At 38.2% G+C, this 14,913-nt stretch overlaps 1 protein-coding gene across 1 annotated transcript in view; it reads right to left on the bottom strand.

Moving 5' to 3' along the window:
* Positions 1 to 4,079: 4,079 nt before the first annotated feature.
* The window catches only part of LOC311306072 (SUN domain-containing protein 1-like), a 30,940-nt gene continuing 20,106 nt past the window's right edge, over positions 4,080 to 14,913 (bottom strand). The window contains exons 4-7 of the mRNA XM_084434254.1: positions 10,779 to 10,894; positions 10,488 to 10,655; positions 8,414 to 8,506; positions 4,080 to 4,310 (exon numbers count right to left, since the gene is read on the bottom strand). Of these exons, the coding sequence (XP_084290380.1) occupies positions 4,305 to 4,310; positions 8,414 to 8,506; positions 10,488 to 10,655; positions 10,779 to 10,838 (327 nt within the window). The 5' untranslated portion in view covers positions 10,839 to 10,894 and the 3' untranslated portion in view covers positions 4,080 to 4,304. The remainder of the gene's footprint in view (positions 4,311 to 8,413; positions 8,507 to 10,487; positions 10,656 to 10,778; positions 10,895 to 14,913) is intronic.

The following is a 14,913-nucleotide window of genomic DNA, read 5'->3' as shown; positions in this document are numbered from 1 at the left end:
TGTGATCACTCTGCTTACAGAATGTTGTGACAGACCCAAATCATCACTGCTGCATTGTTGCATTTTCCCAGTTGCCAAATATCTTAATGTATTGATTACTTTCATTTCTGGCGCTATGGCATTTCTGCGCTGTGTCTGAGATGTTAGCGTGTCTCTAATGAGATCTGTCACAAACATGATCCCTGCACGATCTAATCTATAGCGTCTTATTAACTCACTGTCATCCATTGTCTGCAACACATTTCTTCTCCCTCTTCGTCTTCCTGCCATTTTCTGTGCTACAGAAACTCTTAAGCCTCTTAAAAGTCCTCGTCTGTTCTCCTAACAATTTTGACCTTAAGACCTGTTTTTAAGGGTTAAGATGCTTTCTGAATTACTTTTTTCTTTACTACGGTTTTTTTATTTCATTTTAAGAGTAAACGCCCACATTTCTAAGAATTTTGTCACTAGGAGCTACTCTTTGCATTAAGATTTTATGAATACAGGCCCAGGGCTATTTTTAAACATTTCACCATCCAAAGTTCATAAAGAGATCATAAAACTAATCCATATAAAGTGATCGTGTCTCTACAGAAAATTCAGACTAAACCGCTCAATTCATATGATGAACTGGTTGAATTTAGGCTTTTATTCACATAAACATTCATCAACTCACACATCAGTTGTGGTAAACGGAAGCTCAAGCATGTTCGCTTGACGTGTGAGAACCAATTAGATTCATTCTCGTGTTACGCACAACGTTTGAGCTTCAGAAAGAACCAATGAGGTTTGTCAAGCAGTTTCGGGTGAGCTGTTTGTTCATCAATGTTTATATGTGAATAAATAAAAGCATATAAAGTAGGGCTGCAACGACGCGTCGACGTCATCGATTACGTCGACTATGAAAATACGTCGACACGCATGAAATGCGTCGACGCGTCACATTAATTATTTACGTTTAAATATCTGGCGGCTTCTGCTCCCGCTCATGGTGAAAATGACAGACCACGATCAAGCTTTCAGTGGATTTGCCAGTTTTTAAAAGTTGTGTATGCACATGTGGACTAGAGACCTGCACTCCCGCGGGACCCAACGCAACAGAGTGCGGCGCGGGAACATAGATCTGATGGCCGAGTGCGGGCGCGGACGGTAATGCACTCGTGTGTGTGCTGGTTGCGGGAGAATAAAACGATTCGCGGGACTCCTGCAAAATAGAATTATCTATAAATTGAACATCTAAAAACGAATAAATTGTCATTCATCTGTTGCACAAAAGCAACAAGAACAACTAAAACAAAATAGAAACGATTTACAGGCCAGAGTCTCTATCTATTTATAACATGTTTGCAGCGTTGAACAATGTAGCCAATCACAGACATGTGTGTTGATTTCTTGAACGCCAATCAGATGCATTTAAGATAGAATCCCCTCCTCACCGCTCAAAATGGACTTTGTTCAGTGCTGAATTCTGCATACTGGCAAATCATATGATTATAGCAAACAAATTGTAGATATTATGAAAGATTCATTGTGCAGCCAGTTTCATTTATAATAACAGAGATTTGTGAGATCACGCGATGAACTGAGATGTCAGCTTTTTAAGAATTATTAAGGGAGAAATCCGTTCCCGCGCAGGTCTCTAATGTAGACTTTAAAAATAAAACAACTAACGTTAACCTTTTACATTAACAGTAGCCGAGGCTCTAATCTAGTGTATGTTAAAGGCCATGGTGCAGGTTTTTTAATTTTTTTTTTATTAATATAACCTTGTATGAAAATACCATATTAAAAGTAAATGCAGGATTAAAAATTGTTTTGCAAGACATAAGGGCACAAATTTAATAGAAAAAGTGACCGTTTCCTTGACCGTGTTGAAAAAGCGCTTTTTTTCACCATCGCGTCATATGACGTCACATGAGGTAGTCGTTTGGCTCTGCGTTCGCGCTCAGTGCAGAGATAGGTTGGTATTCAGTTGGAGCGGTCATGATTCAGTGTGTTTTCTGTGCTTATTGTATTTCAATTAATCATCGTCGTGGTAAATGATTGTGAATTATGGCCTGTCAGGACATCGAGTCCACAGGTTTCCGAATAAGAAAAAGGACGGTGCAATCTTCCGTTTTGTGCCGGGTAAGAGACGGGACTTCACTTCTGCTTCTGCTTTGAAAAACGCGGTAGTGTGTAGCGTTCACTATAGACCGAATGATTATAATCGATATGCACACTGTCCCAGCTCCTTCATCGGGTCGCCCGGTGACGGTCCGCCGTCAGCATGTGGTTCGGCCGCCAGCGGGAAACATGACGCTCACGGATCCGTCAGAGATCACTTATTGTACATCTGTTTTACAAAATGTGCCTTGTCTTAATTTATTCATTAACATATCCTACATAAACTTGTAATGTAATGTATTTATGTGTTTGTTATTAGTCTGCAGCCGACACTATTATTATTATTATTATTATTATTATAAATATAATATATTATGTTCTATAATTCATTTTCAATCTGTACAAACCGACTTTAATGTTTGTGTTGGCTGTTTCTACATATAAAGTTTTTATACAGTAAGACAGTTGTGATTGTGATCATTTTTTTATTCATCGTCACCAAATGGGTCAATTCAAAGCCTTTATAAAGTCCCTCTTCCTCTGGAAACTGTCTCCTAATGGCTGACACACACAACACATGCAGGTAAGGGTCTAAATACTAGCTTTGCTATTGCCTGATACATGATGATAATAATCTGTACAGTATTGTGATCTGAGCATAGTGTTATACATATCGTCAGCTAACGTGAATAAGTTACATCTATAAGCTAACACTGTTCTCTCGCCCTGTTCTCCTCACACCACAACTCACCGTTGTTCTGTCTAACCCTGGCCTGTCCTGCTCACTTGGCTTCATATCAGGCTCATAATTATATGATATCATCATATATATCAATTATAAATGAATTATATATATATATGCACTTGTTTATCTGCAAAAAGGTTAAAGCCCATGTTGCAGGTTAGAGTACCCAGTGAGCCAATGTATAGAAAAATAATGTAGGAACTAGATTTAAATATAAACATATACTTATAAAACGCTATTTAGGCTTCTGGAGTCGTTTTTGTGAGAAATTTTTACTTCCGCATTTGAAAATCGCTTAAAAAAAAAAAAAATAGAACATGAATAGGTTCGGCGGTTTAAGCGATTTTCAAATGCGGAAGTAAAAATTTCTCACAAAAACGACTCCAGAAGCCTAAATAGCGTTTTATAAGTATATGTTTATATTTAAATCTAGTTCCTACATTATTTTTCTATACATTGGCTCACTGGGTACTCTAACCTGCAACATGGGCTTTAACCTTTTTGCAGATAAACAAGTGCATTTTCGGACAAGTTAATTGAGTAAATCATACTCCCACTACGGTAATTAATAACAGACTATAGTAAACACATTTCCTAAATAGGTCTGTAACTGTATCTTACATTTTATGAAATAGTACCATTAGTTAAAAATAAAGTTTAAAATGCTTCCTGTTCGCATATTTCACAAATAAAAATGACAATTACCCTTTCTGAAATACTTTCTTTTTTTTCATCATTCATAGATTTCATGTTAAAATAATATACAGATGCACTACCCTCTTCAAAATACAGCTGATATATTGTTGTACTTATTATTTATTGGAAAGTTTGCCAATGGATAAATCAGCTAATCACAAAAATAATCATTAGATTAGTCGACTAATCGAAGAAATAATCGATAGATTAATCGACAACAAAAATAATCGTTAGATGCAGCCCTAATATAAAGCGATCGAGTCTCTTCAGAACATTTGGACTAAACTGCTCAATTCATATGGATTAGTTTTACGATCTCTGAACTTTTTGAAGTGTCAAAGTGTTTGTTGCGTAGACTACCAATGGAGGGACAGAAAGCTCTCAGTTTTCTTCAAAAAGATCTTCAATTGTGTTCTGAAGATGAACGAAAGGCTTACAGGTTTGAAACGACATGAGGGTGAGTAACTAACGACAGAATTTTCATTTTTGGGTGAACTAGCCTTTTAAGGCAAAGAGTCAAAATTCTCAAAAATGTTATCCTATGGCTTTTTGCTGTAACACAATTATCTAAATAATGGGTCCTCTGATAAAACCTCAAATAAACATCTAATTATTTATGAAAAATATTGTGATGCATCTGTTTTAGCTCTATTATTATGACAGTACCGTCTGAGGGTAGGAAAGCGGTCGAAGTCTGTCGTAATCCTCCTGTCCTGCTGTATCCCACAGTCCCAAGTTCACCGGCTTTCCATCGACCATCACATTGGCAGAATAATTATCAAACCTGAATGAAAGTTAATAGCATATACTTCAGAGACACTACAAATGTCATATCTGACATATTTCACACACATATCCCGACCCGTCCCGAACAATAAACACACTCTCTGCTGCCTCTTGATGGACTGGAGCGGATCTACGTCTCACATGCATCTAACCAGGAACAGTCCTAGATCGATTATAAATATTATCAAAACTTTCATGCCTTGCATGATCAGAAGTAGGCCTAACTGTAATTAAATAAATGCCTGATTCAATTCCATGAAATGCTGTATAGACATATATAGGCAAAAATACAATAGATTTTACATAAAAAAATTACATCATGTTAAAATATTATGTAACCTTCTCCCTTTAAATACTTTGGTTAGTTCAAAAATAATTTATGCAATTTTATATTATTTATTTGAAAGAATTAAAAGAGCAGATTCATGTTGTATTGTTCAACTGGTCGAGGTTGATATGGGATTTAGAAAATAATTAGTAACAATTAATGGAATAGGATACTTTAGAGAGAGAGAGTAATTAGTAGTAGTAGGCTAAATTACACTGTTGAAGATGTAATTAGTAGTAATTAAATTATTTTTTTAGACAAATGTACCCAACACTGTGCATACATTTTGTTAGGAGATTAATGTTTTAAATATAACAGTTTTAATGTAGAAATATTAAATGATTGAAAAAAATAAAAAATGAAATAATAGGCTTCTTTTTAAATATGAAACTAAAACCAGGGAACATTTATTTCCACTATCTCAGTTTAATATTCAGTGAGGGGAAGGGGTGTTTGGGAAACAGTCAGTATTTCATTTGATGCCAGTAGTGTGAATGTTTGTGTTTGAACTATCTGAGCAGCTCCAGATGCAGCAGTTATAACTGTGGTGACATCATATTGAGAATGCGTCATAGCAACTCTAAACGACAACTCTGACTCTGGTCTACTGTTGGTGTGTTAGGAGTAAATCGATTGAAAGACTTGAGACTTTCTGCAGATATTGAATTCTTTTAGCATTCGGTGTCCATAATGGCGCTGTTTAGCAGTATTTTTAGTCAATTGTTTGGGTGTTTTGCTCACTTTTTGCACAGAAGGGAGAAACCTCAGAGAGCACAGCAGTATGCAGCGCAAGAATTAGCGGCTGGATACAGAGAAGCAGGAGAAAAGAAAAGGAAGGTGAGAAAACGGAGGAAACAGAAGGTCACAGGGCCAACACCACTTCTTGTGAAACCTCTGCATTCTACAGTCAGATCTTCCTTAAAGCCAATAGAGGGAGAACTCTCAAAGCTTCCAAGTGTCTCCGGACACCTCGCTCTGCCAGGCACTTGCCTCAAACCCCTGCCGCCAGTGACAAAACCAGCCGTGCATCCTGAACCAGTTCCAGCACCTGAGGATGTGTTATCCCTGCCATCTTCTCCGCTTCAAGTGGATCCTCCCAAACCGTCGGCGGCTCCGTGTCCAGATGAAGTTGTTTCTTTCCGACGCTCTTCATCCCAGATGCATCCATTGGCGGTTCCTCCACGTCCCACTCCAGCACCTGATGCACTGTTTTCCATCCGGTGCTCTTCATCCCAAGTGCGTCCTCCCAAAGGACTTCCTCCACGTCCCACTCCAGCACCTGATGCACTGTTTTCCATCCGACGCTCTTCATCCCAAATGCGTCCTGCGAAACCACAGATGCATCCATTTGCGATTCCTCCACGTCCCACTCCAGCACCTGATGAACTGTTTTCCATCCGGTGCTCTTCATCCCAAGTGCGTCCTCCCAAAGGACTTCCTCCGAGCCCCACTCCTGCACCTGATGAAGTTGTTGCTCTGCGACGTCCTCCCACCCGGAAACCTCAGCCGTTCACTTCCCCGTTTGAGCCACTTCCCCAAGTCATGCTGGTTGACATCGAGGATGAGGAGGATGAGGAGGATGAGTATGTGGAGTACAGAGGGAAGACCATCAGTGACTTACTCAAGAATGAACGCTCCCAAACTCCGGAGGCTGAAATGAGACCAAGAAAGACGTTTGCTTGGTTGGAGAAGGACAGCGAGGTGCAGGAGGAAGCGTGGGCGAGCGAAGTGGAGGAAATCCAGGGATTTGAGGAAGAGGATGGTGACCCCAGGGAAATGGGAGACTCTAAGGCCATGCAAGGCCATTCGGATGAGGCGTCTCGGATCGATGAGCAGATGAGGAGGCTCTTCTGTGTAGCCTCTCCTGACGGCCCCAAGACTGAGACCCAGCACAAGGTGAACGTCCAGAAAACGTCCAAAAGGAAAGTGCCACTTTTTCTGTTCACCTGGGCAGAGGAGAAGGCCAAGAAACAGGAGGAGAAGAAGAAAATCAAAGAGAAGGAGCGAAGAGAAAACGAGTTGCTGCTTGAGCGCTACACGAACGATCCGAGACTCAAGCACTTGAGGATCAACAAGCACAACATCAACTACAACTCCTAATGCAGATCATCGTCCCTCCTCACCTTTAACCTGTGTAAATAAACAAGTTTGCAAACTAAAAGTTGAAAGATCCATGACTCCTCCTGACTATGAAAACATAAAACACGTGTAATATGAAGTGAATCAATTTGAACTAATTAGAAAAAAAGAAAAAAAATTCAAGTAATCAAGTAGCCACAACATAAAGATGGACATCTTTACAATTATTCTAAAAGGCCTTTTACTTGCTTATAAAAAAAGACAACAGAAGGCATTTAGCAGATTGTATTCAACAGGTTTTTCAGCAGTTGATCATGCTGACGATTCAGAGGACTTCAGATATTCTGATATCAAATATGATGCAATAGACTTTATAGGGTTAACTATACAAATTACATTAATAAACTATTTTTTTGCCAGCATTTTGGGAATAAATTTAGTGGAGGATGAAGCGAGTTGAAGGACGATTTTAAGGTTTCATTTTTGACGTGGAACATCATATTAGAAAGTCTCAGTCTAGTGCATAACTCTTAATGCATGTCTACTGTTTAGAGCACTCGACCTTTTTAAACTAAAGATTGGTTAAAAATAATACAGATGCTAGATATAATTTATCATAACTAATTATTAATTTTGTTGATCAGACGGCAGTGAAGTTTGCCACAAAGCAGAAAGACTTACTTTATCAGCACTAAGTAGGCTGTTCTCTATTTTTCCTCTGTCAAAAAATACTGCACCACCTTATCCACAATAATAAATGCAAAAAAATAAATAGTTATATTTCTCTAGCCATTTTTAAATAGGGCACATATCAGCTGGCAAAAAACTAATGAAAATAAAAAGCACAAAATTGAAGAACTTATCAAGTCTAAAATACATTCTTCACTGTTTTGTTTGTAGAATTTTGTGGTGAATTCTATCAGATAATAATAATAATAATAATAATAATAAATAATAATAATGAAAAAAGCATAACCCTGATGGACTGACAAAATTGGAAACAGTGTGATGCATCAGAATGAGACGAGTGCAAGTGCTGAGTCTGACCTTGAGGCCTAACAGTACATGTACCAGCATGCAATCGTATATTAACTGTAGCTCTATGGCACATTATTTGTTTCTTAAGAGTGACTATTCCTCTTTTTTCCAGTGCATGAGTGACAAATTGTCAGGAGTTCATAATGTTCCAAGTGCTTGCAAGTCATTCATCAACAAGCTTCCCATGCACCCGGAAACGGTACACACAAGTGTATTCAGGATGACCCCAGTTAGACAGATACAGAATTACAAGTTTAGCACCGTCTCAACACCAGAGGTGGCTAAACTAAAGATTAAAGAATACAAGGGTGTGTGAATAAAAAAATGAAAATGTGCATGGATAAATCTTATGATGGATGGATGCGCTTTTTGGAACTTCAAAAACTCTGGCGCCATTCAATGCCATTACAAAGCTGGGAAGAGCCAGGATATTTTTTAATATAACTCCGATTGCGTTTGGCTGAATGAAGAAAGTCATATACACCTAGGATGGCTGAGGGCGAGTAAATTGTGGGATATTTTCATTTCTGGGTAAACGAATCCTTTAAAGCATCCTTCTCCATGACAGTCCATCAGCCAATCAGTTACGCCTTGATTTAATATTTATGCAGTGACAGGCTGATAAATGACTGAAATAACAAAATCACAATACTTACAGAGACCAAGAAGGTCTGAAGAGCATCTCCATCTTCTTCATAGACAAACTGTCCGAGCAACTGCCCCTCTTCCTGCTGCTCGTCATCAAGACCCTTTAACAGAACAGAGACTTTGACCAAGATAAGTCATCCTTTGTCTAATATGTAGAAAGTTAGTCAGTGCTGGGTAGTAACTGATTATATGTCACCTGGATTACGTAATCAGATTCCAAAATTTAAATACTTGTAATTATGTAAGAATAGTTACTTTTTTTTTTTTATTCATTACTTAACGTAATCATTGATTCTTCCTAATTTTTATATAGTTTAATCTAGATCAGCCACTAGTCAGGCTAGACGACTATAAATTCATGGTAAATTGAGAGCACAGCATAAAATATAATTTTTTTAGTTAGTGAAAAAACACATTATATTCAAATCAGTGTTATAAACAAGTCAGGTCAAAAGTAATCAAAAATAGTCTGATTACACTAAAAAAATTGTAGTTAGTGATGTAATCTATTACATGACACATTTTAGGTAATGTAATTTGTATTCAGTAATGGACTTCAATTTGTAATCTACCCAGCACTGTAGACAATTGAAAACCAGGAAACTTTATAAAATAAAATAAAAAGGTTGACTTCTAGGTTTGGGAAATTATGGATATTAATAACATTTCTACAGTGGATATACACTACTGGTCAATTCAATCAAATAAATGCAGCCTTGCTGAACAAAAGATACTTTCAAAAACAAAAATCAATTATTCCAAACAAATGACTGATAGTGTATATTCTAGTTTCACTCTACAATATATTATTTGCTAGAAATTGCAAAAAAAAAAAAAAAAATCTTATTCATTAATATTAGGGGTGTAACGATTTGTTTTAACAACGATTCGATTTGTATCGCGATTCGTGGTTGTCGATACGATTCAAGGACGATATTGGTTCATTTAGAACGATACGATCCGAAACGATTCAGTGACTTGAAATCGATTCAGTGACTTTTTAGCCAAAAATTCTTGTAAGGTAATCAGGTATCAATTAATTATGGATATAAACAAACAAGTAAACAACAATTAATGTCAAATGCATTCACATTTTATTTGAATAAAGTAGGACTGAACGATTATGACAAAAATTATAATTGTCGATTATTCCCTTGATATTGTAATTGTGATTAATTACGATTATCACAACATTGAATGATGTTTTGAATAGTTTGGCCATGGGACCCACATTTCCCCATGGTCATCAAGCCGCGACCCACCTTTTTAGGAATTATATAGGCCTATTATAATACATTTGTTTACACAAAAATTGTTGACACACAAGTTCTGTCCCCCTTTACTTAACATAAAAAATAAAATAAAATTAAGAATATGACAAATACTGATAAACAGTAGGCACTGCGAGGTTAAGCTATAGCAGTCCCAAACTAGTTTTTGTTAATAAAGTCTTGGTATGAGCCACCACAGTCATATAAAAATATACAAAATAACCACTAAGTGGCATTTTGTTATGGAAACAACAACAATTAGGCTACCATGGTGATAAACAATACTTAGAAGAACTTAACTTACTAATTTACGACATTGCATTCTCGTATGTCTTTTGCACTTTAGTGAAGTGATACAGCGCGCGCCCGCGCATTTGTGCGTGCAATTGAAGAGTGCGCGCTACTGCAGTATAGCGGCTGAGAGGACAGGAAAGTCCGTTTTTCTGAGGTGAGAGACTTTGCGCTGCTTGACTGTTGTCGCGCTGCTGCTGGCGCGTCACGCATGGCGACGACGTCACAAATAGGCAGACTGAATCGAGTAACGTTTAACGCCTTTATCATTAAAAGTGCTAAGAAAAAACATCCATATAGAGTCTGACGTGCTTAAATCCAATGCGTTATTTCCTAGTATCGATACAATCGATTCATTGCCTTTTAAAACGATATTAGATCGATATATGTCGTCCGGAAGGCCAACTTGCCGAGCACAGATCGATGTAGTTGATGAATCGTTACACCCCTAATTAATATATTCATTGGAGAGATGTAGAAACCCTGATATTATTTGAACTATTATATTATGTGTCCTTACATATACATTGAAGTCTCGTGGGGCACTGCTAATGTTGCCGGTGGGCGACAGGGATTTGGCCGTATGATCCAGAGAAAAGGCTGTAGGCACAATCTTCATGGACAAGCCGATCACCAGATAACCATATGAACCTTTAAATGCCCAGCAGTTCCCAGGATGCACGTCTGGCTGTAGGGACAAATGGATGAAGAGAAACAGTGATAAAGACAGAAGAGAAAGAGACCATTGGAAATCAAAGCTTGACTTTACAAATTAATACACATGAAATGAGAGTTCTCAAAGGTTTCAGACCTGTATGACTACACGTGGTGACTGAGAGAAGTACCACAGCGGGAGGCCAAACAGACTCATCAGTGCCGTTTTGGTGTTGAAGGACTCTGAGCAACGAGTGCTTATGATGCTGCTGCCTACAGACACAAAGAAATGCAGATCTTGTCATATTTAGGCTAGTATCATGCATTAGACGTCTAATGGGTGTGACGTCTGAGGCAAAGGCACACAAAATGGGAAACACTTTGAAAGTAAACACGAGATTCAAAGTCGTCATTTGATTGGTTGAATTCTACAGGATTTGAAGGAGACGTGTATCGCGCATCCGCCTGAAAACAAAGTCGTTGTGACGCCAAAAAAAGAAAAAAGTTGTGTTCACAGCTGTGACAATGAGCGCTTATCAGGATCAACTAAATCATTGGTTCTCAAAGTGTGGGGGTGCACAGATACTGCGGCAGAAAAAAGATCAGCAGAAAAAAGAAAACCAGCCATTGCAGAGTGAATAGCGGTTAGCGCTCTGCATTTATAAAGCGGCATCGAACGGCAATCACACCGAATCGTTGTTCAGACCGTTGACTTGTCACCTTTGGAACAAGCCCAACATAGAAGTTGCTCGCCATAAAAAAGCACCTCTTCAGAGGACCGAATCACAAGCTGCTATTGTGAACACGCCACTCCGCTGCTGTGTGTGTGTGTGTGTGTGTGTGTGTGTGTGTGTGTGTTCTGGTGAGAAGAAAAACTTTTATATATATTACATATAAATTGTTTTATACATTGTTCATCCAAAGCATCACTAAATATTTAAATGTTACGTTCTGATCTATCATTCTCTTACTGTTACATGATTCAGTGACATTACAAAGTGAAACTATTGAAAGTGTTTTTTACTGCATGTTTTTCAATTAAAAAAATCTTTCAGTTTTTATAATTTTTTGTGAAATGATTTGGTAGTCAGAGGTGTTGACTCAATAACTACAACTGTTAACTGACAATAAACTCTTTATTGTTCCATCACGTTCAACATAGCCGCTCTTCCTCTCATAGGACGCCAGACCGAATAACCAAAAAAGAAAAACGCGCTAACCCATAAAGGGTGCTCTTCGCACATGCGCAGTAAAAGAAACATAACTTAATCTCCCTTTTTTTCAAAAAAAAAAAAAATACTGTTAAAGTTTTAGAACATAAGCATTTGTTATTATTATAACATGATAACTGGTTAACTTAAGTGCTTCAGTTTAAATGACAAGACATTGACAAAACATAAGCAAATCATTGTCAAATCCGTTCAGTGCTTAAGATAGCAAACACCTGTGCTGAGAGCTTTCACAAGGCCAAGTGCAGATGCGCCCTTTTTTGTCAAGCAGTTAGCTAGCTGCTCTTTAGTGGCTGACCCAGGGCTTCAGACTAACTTTTGTTACTAGGAGCGCTGTAGCCCCTGACTGAAAATTTTAGGAGCGCAAGCAGAAAATTTAGGGGCACACCTTAAATCAGCTTACAATGCAATTATTCAAATTTCCCCCAAAATAACTAATACTGACAAATTATTTAAAAATAAATAGACTTAAATGTACAGATATTACAATGTGCAGTTTTATTTTAAAGGTCACAGGGCTCCAGACTAACATTTGAGGGCAGCAGCACCGGAGCCACTGAGTTCTGCAAAAAATATCTGGTAGCACTGGGGCTGACAATAAAGCACTAAGCTTAATTTAGGGTGTAGATGAAATTAACTTTATTTATTATCATTCATAATGTCTTAATATTGATTAAAAAGCAAAACGAGTGGAAAAAAATGTGATTATTAGGGAGTGAAAATAGCCAATAAGCATCCTACTGTTTATAATGGTATTTCTTTATTTATTATTATTTTTAAATAAGTGTTTAAATAAGGAGTTTTCCTACATCTTAATTTTTTTTTAGTTTTAGGACAATCTTTGAAGGATGAACAAAAAATGTGTTCCTATTCTATTCTTCCTAACTAATAAATGGTCAGTGAAGCATAAATGAGTAGCGCATTTTCTTTCTGCTTTCATTTTGTTTGGATTCGCTGCTCGCAAACGTTGTGGTCGCAAAATACGACCAATTGGTCGCAGTCTGGAGCCCTGGGCTGACCACAAGATCTGCTGAATAGTTCCAGAGTGTATAAGCTCCTTCATACTGCTGATTTCTAGACACAGTCTCTTTTCGGTTACAGATTTTGTAGATTTGAGAGCATCGAGAAGGGAATGATTGTCTATTACACACACAATAGGCACATTGATGCATGAGCAGCCACCAGTGGTAATCTCAGAGTATAGTGTAGCGAGGAAAACTGCAGTCAACTCCATCGGCAAGTGCCAAAGTCTCTCCTGCTAAGGTACTCCGTACATCTTCTCCTGATCCATTTTGACTGCCAAGATATAGGTGAAAATTTTCCATTTTCCCCCATAAGCATGATGAAATGTCCACCCTGTGTGCCACTGTCCGGAAGATTTCCCATTGAGGCATCACTGTACACCACCAATTTAACAGAACTGTTTCCCCCCCAAGTACTGGAACCTCAAGATGACCTCTTCTGATTTCAGTTTTCTGATTAGTTTATTTGCACAATGCAGGGTCTGAACAGTAGCATGCTTTGTGTTAGATGCCAACATGGTTGTCTCATATATTATGTCAGGTCGGCTTTGTCTGGCATCCCACAATATTTGTCCAATCTTTGATTTTAGCATGTCCATCTCAACGTTTGTCAATGACGCTTCACATTGTGTTGTTCTGGTGGGGTCCACTGGGATGGGTTGCAGATTTTTTATGTACGTTCCTTGTTGTACTTGTATTTCATCCTGTACTTGTATTTCAATAGAATGTACTTCTATTCCAATGTAGCTGAAACTGTCATGTTCATCCCGTCCGACTTGAAAGGCAGCTTTCAATTGAGGAATGATATTTATGGAGAATATAGGCCATAAACATTTTTTTCAACTTCCATATAGGGGTGTGACGATAACCGCATCACCGCAATATCACGTTGATGAGATGCCTACCGCGGTGTGAGGTCATCACCGCACGGTTTTTTTTTTTTGTTTTTTTTTGCTGAAAGTTACAGGAGTGCATATGGTGTGTGATATGAACTATAAACACATTAATATTTTGCTTATAATTTACTGTATTCTGCGAGTCCCATGTTCAAGGGTTTCTGGAGAAAAAAAAACGCTTCCTGTGCAAGGGAGGGAGTCGAGGGACAGTCCGTTAAACATAGCCTATGGGGGATTTTGTTTTGTGTGTGTGTCTGATTATTATTAATTAACTGCTAGGTTTTGTGATGTTTACAGATAATGTTCAATTAAATACAAACAAACACAGGAATAAAAGACAAGCATAACGTAATCAGTTGGAGTTAGATTTTAATTGCAAGTAGCGATCTCTCTTATCTGGTATAGGAAATAACAGTTGACGGCGCTAGCCGAATGATTAAAAAAATAGCCACGAATCTAGTGTCTAAGCCAAATACTGTGTCGCCTTTGAGGCAGGTGACAATTGACCCTTCGCAAAGACCCGCCCCCCTTAGTTACTGTCGCTATGCCCGACAAGCTACGCTGCTCTCACGCAACACCATGTTCTCACGCAGTGAAAAATACATCGCGGAGCAGAGAGGAGACTGACAACACGCTGACAGACAGGACAGACCAGGTTACTTTTCGGTTACTTTTGATATTAGACATATTAAACAAAGTCTCACCTTTCAAATTTGGTCATTTTTCAAAAGAATTTTAAACGATACATACCGTTTTGTGGCTCTTAAATGTGTCTGACAGATCGCTGTAGAGCATCAGTTAAAGCTGCTCGTGAACCGATCATCTCTTCCTTCTAGTTAATTTATAGCATCAAATAAACATGAATGAACATAAGTAGGAATGTTGTTTTAACCGCGGAAAGGCGTCAGTACATTCCGTTTTTCAAGTTCAAATTCTCCCATGTTAATCTACTAACTCTCCTGACTGCTTTGTCGGACAAAATGGCGGATGGCGGATTATGATTGGTCAGATCACCTGTCAATCAAGCTCCCTGCGAAGGGTCAATTAAGGGGAAGCCGGTGAATTTGGACAAGGCGCACAAAAGTATCCGTCTCGTGAGGAAATACCACTAACCAATAACTAGACCACATCTTAGAAAAATGAAC

This window comes from Rutilus rutilus, assembly GCF_951802725.1.
Source record: "Rutilus rutilus genome assembly, chromosome: 16".
NCBI classification, from domain to species: domain Eukaryota; kingdom Metazoa; phylum Chordata; class Actinopteri; order Cypriniformes; family Leuciscidae; genus Rutilus; species Rutilus rutilus.
This window is presented reverse-complemented; position numbering and strand designations above follow the sequence as displayed.